The 14,365-nt window shown below is 50.7% G+C and overlaps 8 protein-coding genes across 8 annotated transcripts; 5 read left to right on the top strand and 3 right to left on the bottom strand.

Moving 5' to 3' along the window:
- Positions 1-240: 240 nt before the first annotated feature.
- N7511_010682 (uncharacterized protein) lies at positions 241-1,310 on the top strand (the record flags this gene model as incomplete). The annotated part of the gene is made up of 2 exons (XM_057133059.1): positions 241-294; positions 342-1,310. The coding sequence occupies 2 exons, from the start codon at positions 241-243 to the stop codon at positions 1,308-1,310; spliced, it is 1,023 nt and encodes a 340-aa protein (XP_056981047.1).
- Positions 1,311-1,561: 251 nt separating this feature from the next.
- Positions 1,562-2,357, bottom strand: N7511_010681 (dolichyl-phosphate beta-D-mannosyltransferase; the record flags this gene model as incomplete). Its single annotated transcript, XM_057133058.1, has 2 exons — positions 1,562-2,195; positions 2,257-2,357. 2 exons carry the CDS (start codon positions 2,355-2,357, stop codon positions 1,562-1,564), a joined length of 735 nt encoding a protein of 244 aa, XP_056981046.1.
- Positions 2,358-2,636: 279 nt separating this feature from the next.
- N7511_010680 (uncharacterized protein) lies at positions 2,637-4,150 on the top strand (the record flags this gene model as incomplete). Its single annotated transcript, XM_057133057.1, has 3 exons — positions 2,637-2,758; positions 2,813-3,893; positions 3,956-4,150. 3 exons carry the CDS (start codon positions 2,637-2,639, stop codon positions 4,148-4,150), a joined length of 1,398 nt encoding a protein of 465 aa, XP_056981045.1.
- Positions 4,151-4,352: 202 nt separating this feature from the next.
- N7511_010679 (uncharacterized protein) lies at positions 4,353-5,331 on the bottom strand (the record flags this gene model as incomplete). Its single annotated transcript, XM_057133056.1, has 2 exons — positions 4,353-5,211; positions 5,264-5,331. 2 exons carry the CDS (start codon positions 5,329-5,331, stop codon positions 4,353-4,355), a joined length of 927 nt encoding a protein of 308 aa, XP_056981044.1.
- Positions 5,332-5,615: 284 nt separating this feature from the next.
- N7511_010678 (hemolysin III family protein) lies at positions 5,616-6,563 on the top strand (the record flags this gene model as incomplete). The annotated part of the gene is made up of 1 exon (XM_057133055.1): positions 5,616-6,563. One exon carries the CDS (start codon positions 5,616-5,618, stop codon positions 6,561-6,563), a length of 948 nt encoding a protein of 315 aa, XP_056981043.1.
- Positions 6,564-7,535: 972 nt separating this feature from the next.
- Positions 7,536-8,867, top strand: N7511_010677 (Zn(II)2Cys6 transcription factor domain-containing protein; the record flags this gene model as incomplete). Its single annotated transcript, XM_057133054.1, has 2 exons — positions 7,536-7,883; positions 7,944-8,867. The coding sequence occupies 2 exons, from the start codon at positions 7,536-7,538 to the stop codon at positions 8,865-8,867; spliced, it is 1,272 nt and encodes a 423-aa protein (XP_056981042.1).
- Positions 8,868-9,254: 387 nt separating this feature from the next.
- Positions 9,255-10,399, top strand: N7511_010676 (SDR family NAD(P)-dependent oxidoreductase; the record flags this gene model as incomplete). The annotated part of the gene is made up of 4 exons (XM_057133053.1): positions 9,255-9,426; positions 9,489-9,676; positions 9,776-9,927; positions 9,997-10,399. 4 exons carry the CDS (start codon positions 9,255-9,257, stop codon positions 10,397-10,399), a joined length of 915 nt encoding a protein of 304 aa, XP_056981041.1.
- A 1,218-nt stretch (positions 10,400-11,617) lies between these two features.
- On the bottom strand, positions 11,618-12,922 carry N7511_010675 (serine/threonine-protein kinase; the record flags this gene model as incomplete). The annotated part of the gene is made up of 2 exons (XM_057133052.1): positions 11,618-12,267; positions 12,325-12,922. 2 exons carry the CDS (start codon positions 12,920-12,922, stop codon positions 11,618-11,620), a joined length of 1,248 nt encoding a protein of 415 aa, XP_056981040.1.
- Positions 12,923-14,365: the final 1,443 nt, after the last annotated feature.

Genomic DNA, 14,365 nt, shown 5'->3' with positions numbered 1-14,365 from the left:
TATTCCCGAGGTTGCACTCGCCCTGGCGGGTGCTCAGTTCCTAACCGGCTAAGCCTAAAGCGAATAGGCGCCGGGGTCTTGTATGTGAGAAAATGTCTTCATGGAATGAATGCAGAGCCTTGCCTAGGTATCTTAGGGGGAAGGACATTGAATCAAAGATGATCCGACCCCGCCTATGTCAACTGCTGATCACCCACCGTCGTTTTCGACACTCAGTCTACCAACACCAACATCTACATCATGTCTTCATTCACGGGTCGCGGTGACTCGCATGCCGGCGTCCTTCATGAATATGTAAGAATTTAAACTATTATCTACATATATCGAGCTAACTCTCCTAGGCTCCAAGATTGGTGGCTTTCGAGTTCACCCCACCATCAGAGGTCAGGAAGATACACAGCCTGATCTTCGTAGGAGGCCTGACAGATGGATTCAGCACAGTCCCTTATGTCTCCAAGCTAGCCAAGGCATTGGAAAACACCGAGTGGTCTGTCTTCTCTATTCTGCTCTCTTCTTCCTACGGCGGATGGGGAGTCGGAAGCCTCGATCGCGATGTAGAAGAACTCGGTCAATGCGTCCGATTCATTCGCGATCTTAAAGCCTCACGACAAGCCGGACCTACCGCGGGCTCTGCAAAGATTGCAATCATGGGCCACTCTACGGGTAGCCAAGATGTCCTTCACTACCTGTATTCAGCCAACCCCACCTCAGTGGACCATCTACGTCGCCCTGAGCTTGATGGTGCCATTTTGCAGGCTCCTGCGTCAGATAGAGAGGGTTTACAGGCAATCATCGCCAACTCTCCAAACCCTGATGAGCTCAAGAAAGTGTACAACGACCTTGTGGAATTTTCTAAGCAGAACGTATCCACAGAGAAAACTGATAATATTCTCCCGATGCATCTCACTTCAAAGCTTTCATATCCTGCCGACACACCGCTAAGTGCTCGTCGATTTTTGAGCTTGGTTAGTCCTGAAAGTCCCGAGCATCCATCTGAGGATGATCTTTTCAGCTCCGACTTGAGCGATGAGCGCTTGCAGAAGACGTTTGGAAAGATCGGCACTCAAGGGACCATCCAGTCCAAGCTGTTGTTCTTGTATTCGGGCAATGACGAATACTGTCCCCACTGGGTAGACAAAGAGAAACTGTTGCAGAGGTGGCAGCAAGCTACTGAAGCGGGAGGCGGCGCATGGGATGCGGAAAACAGCGGCGTGGTCGTCGGAGCCAGCCACAATGTCAAGGACGAAGGTCAACAAGATCTTATTGGTCGAGTTCTACGATACCTGCACGGCATCAGCCGCGAGAAATAGCTATCTTGAGACATAGAATGCATAAGTTGATTGAAAGACAGAGAACGTTGAATTGATATGGACAATAAACAGGTCATTCAAACACCACCCAAAAGTGCACGGATTTGGAATAGCAGAGGTCAGAAAGGGGTATATCACAGCACGGGCAGTAGAGCAGACAGTCCAGGCATGAATTAGGACTGGACTTGAGGGCAAGATGAATTTGACCATCAGGGCGAGACAATTTCCAATGGCGACGCGCATTGAACATTTCAGACCTTCAGCCACAGGTTCAAAACACCCTTGAGGTACTCAACAATCTCAGATCCACCAAGCTTGCTTTCACCGTAGAGACGGTCGACGAAGGTAATCGGACACTCGCGCACCTTGTAGTTCATAGCCTTGGCACGCACCATCATCTCCATCTGGAAGCTGTATCCCTTGCTCTCAGTTTGGAGAATAACCTTCTCAAGGACCTGCTTCTTGTACAAACGGAAGCTACCAGTCAAATCGCTAACACCGGGCATCAACATGACATCGGCGATCAGGTTGGCAGTGCGCGAGGTGAACTTCCGGAACAAGTCCCAGCCGTAGACACCACCCTTGATATCTCCGAGGTTGGCGTATCTGGTTCCAGTGACAATATCGGCATCCGTGGCCTTTTGGATCTTGATCATCTCGGGGATGAACTTGGGGTGGTGGCTGAAATCAGCGTCCATGATGACAACGAAGTTTCCGGTGCAGAATTTCAGGCCATGGACGTAAGCAGTTCCCAGGCCGAGCTTGCCTGCGCGGGGCTTGAGGACGATGTGTTCTTTGCCATAGAGCTTCTGGAGCTGCTCCGCGATCTCGAGGGTACCGTCAGGGGATCCATCGTCAACAACAATGATCTCCCAGTTCAACTTCCTGATTTAGAAACATTCATTAGCTACTTGATTATCGAGTTTCAGTCAAGGTTGGCGCATACTGCTCGTTGAAGGTCTTCTGGATCAGCCAGACGATGATAGGGAGGTTTCTCCGCTCATTGTAGGTGGGAAGAATGACCGAGTACTTGTTAGCCGCACCCATTTTGAAAATCGTAAAGTGTCAATTAAAGAGGTAAGGAGCGGTACAAGATCAAGGAGATCAAGGAAATTAGAAAAAGAAGCGAAGAGTAGGGAACGTGTGGCAGCTTGTTGCATCCGGCAACGCCAGATCGCGGCCAAGTCGCCAGATCCGGCGTCCACCGCCCTGGCAGAATCCGATAGCTTATCAGATGTTTTGTTCATCGCAGAGCGGTTGGTCTCTTGTTACAGTCACACCTGGAAGTGTTCAAAATGAATCCAGTACAAGACAAGCATCGGCGAAATGTCTCTCGGTGTAAGCGCCACTTCATTCCTCGTCAATCTCCCTAATTGCCCCTTGCTGATTGCCTATGCAGCTTCTCGGCCCCGCAGCTCAACGAGAGGTCCTCTAGATGCACCAGACGAGTGAGCACTGTACCTTGCCTTCCACCGCTACACCAATATTCTAATACTGTTCAGTCCACTTGCAACTTTCAGCTTACCTGGTTCGCCAACCAAACGCAAATCAATGCTTGCTTCAGATCAGTTCACCGGGGCATCATTCCACGAGCTAGATCCGCTCGCCCCAGATGATCTACCAGAAACCTTGGGGAAGGACCTCTCTTTTCTGCTCCGACACAACATTTACCACCCTCTTTCTCATATCGATATTCCCCCACCTTTGCGCTCCGAATTCATTATCCTTAATCCGGGAGAACCCCTATCAACCTCTCTTAGCACCCTCGAGAAGGTAGTGGCTGAGGGTCGGTTCCTCGTTGCGGCGCATTTCGCTGCAGCCATTTTGACATCGTCTTTGATCTCTTCGACGGATTTAAAAATCGTATTCTCCCTATTTTACACCCGACTGGCGTGTTTGGATCTGTCAGGAAATACAGTTCTTGCGGCACAAGAATCGAAGGCTCTCGAGGACTTGAGCTCGGCATTTTACTACATCGATCTCACCCTGGACAAGCACGGGGCTTCCCAAAATGATAGTCATGAACCAGTTCATGCTCCTGCGCCCGATCCTCGTCATATCGTCCCGTGGCCTCTTCGCGTGCTCGCTGTGCGACTCCAGAGTATTGGCTTTGGTGATTCACGCAGAAGTATTGGTGGGCTGTATGAGATTGGCTTGGAGGCACGCAGAGAAATCATTCGAAGCGAAACCAGTGAGGATGAACGGAAATTATGGCGAGAGAGACTGGCAGACTTGGGTGTAAGAAGTGTGAACTCGTTGATAGAGATGGGTGACTTCGATGCAGCCAGGCGATCTCTCGAGGCCTTGCAGGTACCTGGGTCAGAGACTGAAACTACCAAATTCCGGAGAGCATTATTGCTTTTACGAATTGGTGATCTTGACGCGGCAAGCCAGGTATTTGGTGGCTCCAAGGACACCAAAGAGGCTGCTCTGTTGGAGCCTCTTCTGAGTATGGCGGAAGGCCGTTACTCAGATGCAGTTGCACAATGGCGAACCCTTGGCGAAGATAGAACGCGGACAGATGGGGCTCTAATAGCTCAGAACATGGCAGTCTGTCTACTTTACACCGGACAGCTGGATGAGGTATGTGCTTACTTGCAAGGATAATCCAAAACCCTAGTCGGAACTTGCTGACCTTCTTTCAGTCTCGTCAGATTCTTGGAGCTCAAGTCGCGGCCAACCACTCATTTTCGGGGTTGGTCTTCAACATGGCAACGGTCTACGAACTTTGCTCTGATAATGCAGGTCATATGAAGGGACAACTGGCTGACACGATCTCCAAACAACCTGTCACAGGACATACTAATCTAGATCGACCGAACTCAGATCTGAAATTATAAATCTGAAATTGGACTTGTGCCCTGGAGGCCAACGAAATGAACCACATGTAGATGCCAATTTGAACACTGTCTATGAATACTCCATGAGAAAAGAAAAAAAAAGAAAACCAATCTTCCAATGACGTCCAGCCAACGCCATGAATGTAAAAACGCCCCAAAATGCCTTTATCCAAAAGAAGCCACCATCAATGTGCTCATGTACTCATATTGACGTCGGCGCGGGCTTGGCCTTAGCCAACTGTCTCGGCCGTTTAATGATAACCTTATCGTCCTCTCTCGCCCAACCAAGCTTCTCGACCTCGACCAACTTGTCCCACGTCCAACTCTGCTCATCACCCGTGCAACCACCCAAAATCCAACTGATATGCACATTGAGATAAGCACTCCCAACAGCCTTGAGCGCGTGCCTGCGAACGCGATCCGAGGCCCAGTTCATCACAGCGCGAGTGTAAGAATCGACGCTGTTGTGCAATTGCCAAAAAATAACCCAATTATCGTGCAACAATGCCGCCAAAACTTTGTCGACCGTTTGCGAATGGAACGCATGCTCTTTCCGTGCCCGGGCGCGCAACTCATAGGCCGCTACCATGTTCTGTTGGCGGCAGGCATAATCCAAGATAAGATATGTGACCAGCTCCTTGACTTCGGAGTCTGGTAGTGTGTGTGATTGAGAGTGTAGTTTGTCGAGGCTATATCGCAGAGATGGGAAATATGACGGAGGGTGATGCGCCAGAATGGAGAACCGGATCGAGAATAGGTGGACCCGTTGTGAAAATTCCACGGTTTTGTTGGATGCTGTTGCTAAGACTGCTTCGCGCAGCTTGCGCAGTGACAGGAGAAGTGTAGATAGCTCCGTTGCCGGTGGCGGAACACCCCGCACAGCGGGGTTTGATGTTGATCGCAGGGCAGCAGCAGGCGGATTGGAGGTTGCGTCGCTGGAAGCGCTTGTGGGAAGGGAACCCAATGCGGCATCGAGGTCTTTGGAGTGGTGGGCGCAGAAGCGCATATATCGGTCGACTATCTTTTCAAAGTAATCGGTCTGGGCCTTCGAGTCTAGTAGCCTGCGAAATGCATATTAGTGGTATTTTGAGAAAGTGCGCATCTCAGACACACTTCTTATCGCCCTTAGACACGAAGCCCACATTTTCCAAAGAGTCCGCCACGGGGCGTAGGCGGCTCATCGTTTTCCGGGGTTGGTGAAGCACATGAACGACCGTCGTCGATTGATATGCGGACCTGTTTGCACGGTTTGCATCGTCTGGTCCGAGGCTTTTTCCCAACAGGGCAATTTCGCTGGTTTACCCCAACTGCCCAACATTGTATTTCTCCTTTTTCTTAGATTTCTAGGATATCTTTCTTTTCTTCAAAATCGGACTACTTACTCTTTGACTCATTTGTACTTGTTTTGCGGATCAAGTTCACAACGTCCCCTGACATCCTGCCATACTTGCATATATCACATGTGATGGCTCACCAGCGTCGCCCTATTGACAAGCAGGTAGACAGTCAGCCTACAGTAATGACCAATACCTTCGATGTGCCTCCCAAGGTCGTAAAGCGACTGCTTCATTGGGACGATCTACCTCATTGGCAACGCGATAATCATCACATCCATACTGGATATCGGCCCGCCTCGTCCTCGTTTTTAGGTTCATTTCAATCGCTGGGTTACGTTCACAATGAGACCGTCAACATCTACACCCACCTGTTACCGGCGGTGATTGCAGCACCTGCCGCGTACCAACTCTACCACTTGCTTGCTCCCCGATATAAGAATGCCGCCGAATCTGATATCATTGCCTTTGGCTGTTTCTTTGCGGGGGCGGCCTTTTGCCTAGGCATGTCCGCCACTTATCACACCATCTCCAATCATTCACCGGTGGTTGCACGCATTGGAAATTCACTTGACTACGTTGGGATCGTGGGACTCATCGTGGGCAGCTTTGTTCCTAGCGTCTTCTATGGGTTTTATTGTGTACCCGAGCTCCAGCATAGGTACTGGACTATGATTTGTACTATTGGACTGGGTTGTGTAATTGTGTCCATTTTGCCTCGGTTCCGCACGCCTCGTTGGCGTCCATTCCGTGCCGCCATGTTTGTCGGGATGGGCTTGTCTGCCGTCTTCCCTGTGCTCCACGGAGTTACCCACTTTGGATTCGATCAAATGCGACAGCAGATTGGCCTTAGTTGGCTACTCCTCCAGGGCTTCTTGTATATCCTTGGAGCAGGCATTTACGCGGCCCGAGTACCGGAGCGCCTTATGCCCGGGAAGTTCGACATTGTGGGGAGTTCGCATCAAATCTTCCACGTGTTAGTGGTCTGCGCAGCCGCTGCTCACCTGACAGGGCTGTTGAAGGCATTTGATTATCGGCACAGCGGGGTGGCCGAGACTTGTCAGATTCCACGCGGCTGAGAAATTGGGGTCTAGCACAGCACAATCGAGGTCGGACAGCATACTCATGGCATTCTCGAAGAGGTAGCCTGGAATGAAACATTCACGTAGCGTACGTGACGTGACCAACGTTCAACAACCCTCTCGAGCGTCAAGTCTCCGCTGACGATGACTCGGCTCAGTTATGTGCAACAATGACGACGGGAAAGAGATGAAGCGGTGAGCACATAGTTCATTTGCAGTGGCTGAATCGGGGTCAGCCGCTGAGAACCCGCTCTTTTTCTTCTCTTTCACATGTGGGCGCCGTCCAGAGGTACCTGTGTGATAGAGCGCGTCGCCCCCAACAAGATAAGAGACCAACTGCCCTTGTTGGCGGTAGGTTCGTTGATTTCTCCACCACAAAATTAACCCAGAAAATTGGCGCTTTCAATGTTGCATCAGGATGTACGACTTGAGAAAAAGGACCCCTGGGCTGGTTCCCATGCGCTTGAAAGGGCCCTCATTCTGTGCTGTTGTTCATCACGGGCAGTGAGTTGAAAGAGAAGGTCGCATAAACCGAGTGCAATTGTGCTTGTTTCCTAATTTGGATGGGTCAGATTGCCGGGTCTTCGACATTGCCTCATTCCCATTCTGCGTAGCGGTGCCAGTTGGCTTCCCATGCGTGGTGGATCAGATGGAAGCATCTGGGGTTTCACAGCGGCTGACCTCTGTATGCGGCTGCCGCCGGTACATGGAATCCGGATGCCAGAGTGACATTTCCTACTCCTTGAAGCTTGAGCTTGTTTATATATATCCAAGGGCTAGGAGGGAGGGGGGTGAGGCGTTTGCCTCATTGGACGTGTGTGGTATTATTGGATCCTGGCTTTTCTATTTCTTATATTTCTCTTCCCCTTGATCCAGTTTGGGCCATAGTATCATCCACATCGTATGGGGAAGACTCCACTTCCTTCTTTCGTCCTTTCTTGTTGTTCTTTGTCCCCCAAAGCGGCCTCAATGCTCGCCGAGTCCAATGACAGACCTTATGCCGGAGATGCGCCTAAGCTCCGGACTGCATGCGAAAACTGCCGCCAATCCAAGGTGAAATGCAATTTGTCGGGAAAGAGTGTCTGCACTCGTTGTCTGCGCCACGGCTTACAGTGCCAATACGGATTTGCCAATCGATCCGGAAAACCAAAGGGCAGCAAAAACCGGGCCACTCTTCGTAAGTTGGGCCAACTGCAAGAAGAGAAGCCAACCATGCGTGGTTTTCGCAGTAGCCGACTTGTCGCACCTGTGGCCGACATGGAACCACTTGGTAGTGTCTATGGAAGTCATATTGCGGATCCAGTGATTGACGACGATGTAGGTATAAGTGATCACATTGTCTCCCTGGTACATTGTTTCTAATAAGACGAACTATAGGTCTGCTTGATGTCAAGTCAACCCGGGTTCTGGGAAAGTCCCCGAAGCTTCGGGAATACAACAACCCTGGAATCGTCCGTGTGCCCTGGACAGCTATCAACAGTCGAGGGCTCACCATTTACCGACCTCGTAGATCCTTGTCCAGCAATCCCAGGTGGTATAGGATATCCACACACGCCAGTCACACCGACGTTCTTATCCGGGGAGTCATTAGCAGACGGGATCGCCAGCCCGTCTTTGGCAGACTCTGTAACATCACCATATCCACTCTCGCCATGCGAATGTCTAGACATGCAACTCTTCCACATGAACCGACTGAACCACCTGCTGGCCGGATCATTACCACTCCGACTCGACCACAGCCTGCAAACAATCAAATGCACCTTCTGCGCCTGCCAAATGTTCCTCCAATGTGCCAAATGTACCAAAGACAGCACAAACCTCCTGCTAACCATCTCGCTCCTCAATCTCACGCTCCAACTATTTGAATACTGGGTTTCGCGCGAGACATCTTGCATCCCACGACCGGAACATGGCATCGATATCCGCTACGGATACTACGAGATCTGCCTCGAGGAAAATCGACAGATCCGTAATTTCCTGCTGCGAGGCCTCCTGCTTCAATGTAGAGAGGTGTTGCTGACACTAAAGATGACGGCCACAGCCACCGATCTCCAAATCCCCACGCTGACCGAGAATGAGTCGTCTAAATCAAAGGCCTCAGAAGAACACTGGGTTCCCGCTGAGCATGTTGGTCTACTCCCAGACCTAGATGCTGAGCTTTCATCCACCCCCCGAAGTGAAGGTCTCCTACCTATCATTGCCGGCTACGAAGCCACCGTGTCGGCATTTCTACAATCGACATCGTGGGGAGAATGTATCTGCGGTTCTGGGCGGGCGATGATGTGCGACGAGTCTCTTTGATTTGAAAGTACATGCACGCATAGGGAGTCAACTCTATTCTATCGTTTCTGTCGTTATCTGTGCACCAACGGTTGGACAAGGACATGGATGGACGTGGATGTGTAGAGAAAAGGACGAGGTACCGGAGAGAAAGAAGAGCAAGGCAAGGATAGCTGGACAGTAAACGTAGGTCGGCTATATCAAGAACACGAAATCAAATCCATTCCCTGTGCACAATTCTTCTCGTGGACTTGTTAGAAGTTCGAAGTTGAAGTAGGGCAGTTCCTACTTGATACCCCACACTGCTCGGTCCGGCACAGCCTCGGCAGTCAACGATCGCCGAGCTCTATAAGAAACTCCCCCTCTCACATCTATAACCACTCCCCATCACGAACTCCTATATTCAAAATGGCCCCCTCTGACCGTCTGACTCAGGTGAATGAACACCTCAATTACCCCGCGGGCGTGCTAGCCGGCCAAGTCGCCATCATCACCGGCGCAGGCCAGGGAATTGGAGCAGAGGCCGCACGCCTATTTGCAAACGAGGGCGCAAAGGTCATTGTCGCTGACATCGATGCGAGTAAGCAACAACCCTTCAATCCTGCCATTCATATTGCACATCTAACACCCACGTTCACACAGAAAAGGCCAACGCCGTCGCAGACGCAATCAACGCGGCCAAGGCTGGTCGTGCCTTAGCAGTCGTGGGTGATATTCTCGACGGCGACTATGTGACCGAGCTTGTCAAGCGTGCTGCCGAATTCGGCAATGGCAAGATCCACATCATCGTGAACAATGCCGGATTTACTTGGGATGGAGTTATTCACAAGGTAAGTGAACGGTCTGGGTGTCTGATTTCCACACACCCATTCATTGCATACAAGGGAATATCTTCAATTGACTAATGCATCGTGTTGAACTATCTCTAGATGACCGATAAACAATGGGACACCATGCTAGCAGTGCACAACACCGCACCCTTCCGTCTCGTGCGCGCCGCAGCACCCTACTTCCGCGTCAAGGATCAAGAGCCGCGCGTTGTGATTAACATCAGCAGCACGAGTGGAATCCACGGGAATGCGTAAGTCCCGTCTTATATAGACATCCCTCCGGTCCGACCCCGCAGACGGCAAACTAATTGGAAAATCAGTGGGCAAGCAAACTACGCCGTCGCAAAGGCTGGCGTGGTAGGCCTCACGAAAACAATCGCCAAGGAATGGGGCCCTGCGTTCGGCGTCCGCTCGAATACCATTGCCTTTGGCTATGTGACGACGCGCCTGACAGCTGCCAAGGAAGAAGGCGCTTTTATCACTACGCCTGACGGCACGAAGGTTGCGCTTGGGATTCCGGGTAAGCAGCTCGCTAGTAAGAAGGGCTCTGCGGCGGAGGAGGAGAAAAAGAAGGAGGCGGATGCCAATGCTTATCCTGATATCCCGCTGCGGCGACCGGCTAGTCCTGTTGAGGCTGCTCGGTCTATTTTGGGGGTTGCTTCGCCTTGGTTCTCTTATGTTAATGGGGAGACTATTCGGGTGACTGGGGGTAGGAATATGTAAATCATGGTCAATATCAATGTATGTGATGGTTGGTAGCGATATATATCTGCTATAAGCTCCCGTTGCTGCGATGGACCAGAGTGTCTCAAAACACAGCCTTAGGAACTGACTGATCATTCAACCTGTGCTAGTCATATAAAACATATAATTGAGAATGGCCGTAGGAAGTCATCTCCCTGTCACTCGCAATGGACCAGTCATCTCTTGTGTCTGATTTGAGTGGTTCCACGGTGACACGGTCCCATCTCACAAAAACACGAAACGTCCTCCAAGCGATCGAGTCGTGTTGGACGGGGTAACGTTGGACAGGAAAGTATTGGAAAAAGAAAGAGTCTGTACGGGTGAGGCCAAAGGTTAACCAAGGATTGGCGTATGTGAGATGGTGTAAGGTAGTCAGGACGATACGAGCACAGCAGAATGAGGCAGAAAGGTGTATATTGTATAGTTGTGTGCAATAGAATTGCGTGGATTGTAGCATATTTTCGCAGTCGAGGTATCATATCGTAAGAATCAAGAGAGGACCCGCCAATGCCAATGCCAGAAAAGAAGAAGAAAACATAAGTCTATGCACAGGAAACAGGAAGCACGAGAATATCACATCTCCCAGAACAAAAAATCCCCAAATTTCCTTCCCAAAAGATGAACAGAGAAAATAAAAAAACGTCCAACCCAATATCCAAATCCCAAATCAAGACCTAAAGTGGTCAACGCCAAATCCGAAACAAATAATCAAAACCCCACGTTTCATCAGCCCTCCCAGGGGCGATTCTCTTCAAGTCATAGTTCCCAATATATTAACACGGAACGGGGTAAAAAACAAGGGTCCGGTATGTGTCCAAAGTATTAAAACAGTAGAAAAAGACGGGCCTGATGATCCTCAAAGGAATCAAGACCGCTGTGTCGTAAGTCCAGGGGGAAAAAAAAGAATTATATCCAAAAGGAAAGAAAAGCTGGTGGCCGATTCCAGTGGATCAAGATCAACGCGATCAACTTTTTGTTGTTTTGTCGGCAGCTTTTGGTGTCCGCTGGGCGGAATCAAAAAAAAAAAAAGAAAAAGAAAAGAAAAAGGTGGAGTGTAAAAAGACCCGAAATATGCAGGTATGAACATCAGGCAGGATTCAAGAATTCACGCCTGAAGGCCTGAAAGTGGAGAGTATAGGGCGTCGTATCATGCAGCTGGCGTTTTAATGGGTAGTTCCCATGAAGCAAAGGCACAATCTAGACAGGGACCTCGAGCGGTAGGTTGGGATGGTAGTCCAACCCCCCATAAGCATAAGGATCCGCCGGGTAGAAAGGCTCAGCGCAAGCAGACGGGAATACCACCTTGCAGTCCGGAATCTGGCCCGAGGCAACGGGCGACATAGTGTTGTCCGAGTAGTCCTCGGTGATAGCGGAGCCGTCGGAGGCAGCCGATTGAGAAAAGGCCGAGTACTGCGACGAGTCCGAGGACGAGCCGGAGGGCTGGGCATGCAGGGGTTCCATGGGGCCCATGAACATTGGCATCTGAGGAATGTAGTTGAGGTGATCCGGCACCCAGGGGGTGTGAGCCTGGGCGGGAGCCATGGGATTCTCCGTGAAGCGAGGACACTCCAGAATGAGCTGGCGCAGCTCAGGGATGGTAATGCGTTTACTGGGGTCGCGCTCGAAGACGCGGCTCAGGATACATACCATCTCGGGGGAGAGTGGGAGGATGGTCTTCAGGAAGAATGGATCCTTGCAATAGGCCTGGAATGTGGAATCATCGATTGAGGCGCGTTTCCATGGGTTGCGACCGCAGGTGAGGTTGACTAGGATCACGCCCAGACTCCAGACGTCATTGGCGGCGGACATGTAGCAGGACATGGGGCGGGCATTGGACTGCTGGCACTCTGTTTTGCAAGTTAGCCCGTGTACTTTGTTTTGTCAACGAGACGAAGTTGACTTACCAGGCGACATGTAGAATGTGGAGCCGCATCCAAAGTCCGAGGTGTAATAGTCCGTGGTAGCCAAGCCAAAGTCGGCCAGCTTGACGGTCATTCCCTGGTTCGTAACGAGTACGTTCTCGGGCTTAAGGTCCCGATGATAGATTCCAAGAGAATGGCAAAACTGTACAGCGTCCAGGAGTTGGAGGAACACACTCTTGGCCAAGGGTTCGTTCCCGACAAAGTGGCCTTTGTCGGTGATATTCGAGAACAAGTCTCCCTCTGGACAGAACTCCATGACGACAAAGGTGCAGTCCACGGAATCCATGATGCGAACTAAAGAAACCACATTGGGGTGTTGGCTGGCCAGATGATGCAGTCTAATCTCGCGTTGTTGGAACTTGAGCTGTCGGGGATCCAGTCCATTTTTGTTGAGAGCCTTGACAGCGTAGACCACGTTGGTATGGATATCCACCGCAGTATAAACGACACCATAGGCTCCGACGCCCAGGACTGAGGTCAGTTCCAGCCGGTTGGCTAAGATGAATCCTAAACGGTCCTCGGGAGCATAACAGCGGGAAGTTGGCGAAGGTGGAGGTGTTGGTAACATGGCCGGATTCATTGATACAGTCGTCCTGGAAGAATAGAAGAGACCAAGGGAGAGAGAGATCCAGGGAGAGATTTAAGAGCGTCCTAAAGTCCACGGCAATTCACAAGGCATCCATTCCAAATCCTCTGGGGGATGGGGTGAGGGTATAATAGGTCGTGAGAGAGAGGGGGGAGAGCAAGGGAGAAGAGGAACAAGAAGCGCGAGAGAGAGATGAGGGATAGAAAGGAGAGTATAAAAACAACAGAAGTATAGGGTTAAGAAGTGTATGAGGACAAGAAGTATAGCGGCGAAGAGGAATATTAATAGCAGATGGGCAGCCTCGTGGAGGATCCACATCAAAACAAGACACAATACAGGCAATAACAGTAATGTTACCAATATAACACCTGGACTACCTATCACTCCTCCCCAAATAATCCACTTTCCCTAAAATCCCCAAGAAAAATCCAATAATCCATGATGCGTCTAACTATAGCGGTGTATCATTCTGCCAATCATAATGCCCTTTTGCCTCTTGCCTGCATCCGCCACCGCCCGTGATTGGTCAGCTGGACATAACGATCGTCTCCATCCTGCAGAATTTCCCTCCCCCCCTTTCTTCCCTTCTGCCTTGCTCTACCAATGGTCAACTCCCCCCCCCTCTACGCCGTACAGTACAGCAGTACAGTCTGTGGCAATACGCCCACGTATTCCCAAACCTCCTGACACATCTGCCAACGCATTCTCCCTCATGGCCCCCTTCCCTAAGCCCCGCTTTCCAAGATCGGACCCATACTACTTTTTCCCAGAGAACTGTTGAGTGGTTGAATGCGGTTTCCTCCACTTCCATGACTCTAACTGTGAAACTAGTGAAACAGAAAGTGAAAGATCAACCTCACCGTCTTTCCCGACTCCACTTTTTTCAAGTCCGAGTCTAGAAGTGAGGCGATGAGGGAGGGGCGCTATGGCCAACCATTTGGCCCTGTTCGTTTTCGAGAACACCTGGCCCTGCTGAGGCACAGGCCACCTCATCTTCTCCTGGCGCTAATGTACGTTGACCATCTGGGAGACAGTCCAGATGGTTGGAGAGTCTATGTCTGTCTTCGTATTGGCCCTGTGCAACACAGCCTCCCCCTATTCCTTTTTTTCCCTTCAGGATGGCTGGACTACTGATTCTCATGGGAACCCCCGGTTGCCTAGGGTCTTCACACCCATGTCTTTGTCTTCCCTTTCTATCCACCTGCGTCATAAACAGGCAAGGGCCATGTTCTGATCCGAGTCGGACGTTTTTAGACCTGGTTTCGCCCCATATCCCATATCTCACATCCCCACTCCAAAGTGTAGGTGTTATAGTGGACTATTGTACGGAGTAGGATATGTCGACCAGGATTGCGGTGAGAACCAAATCATCGCTATCCAGTCAACACGGCCCCTTCCCAAAGTCATTCCCAAAGGGCACCAGATCGCCCTCGCCCG

The sequence above is a fragment of the Penicillium nucicola genome, assembly GCF_028828085.1.
Source record: "Penicillium nucicola strain IBT 29836 chromosome Unknown utg000010l, whole genome shotgun sequence".
Taxonomy (NCBI): Eukaryota; Fungi; Ascomycota; class Eurotiomycetes; order Eurotiales; family Aspergillaceae; genus Penicillium; species Penicillium nucicola.
The sequence above is the reverse complement of the archived record's forward strand: the minus strand, read 5'-3'. Positions and strand labels throughout refer to the sequence as shown.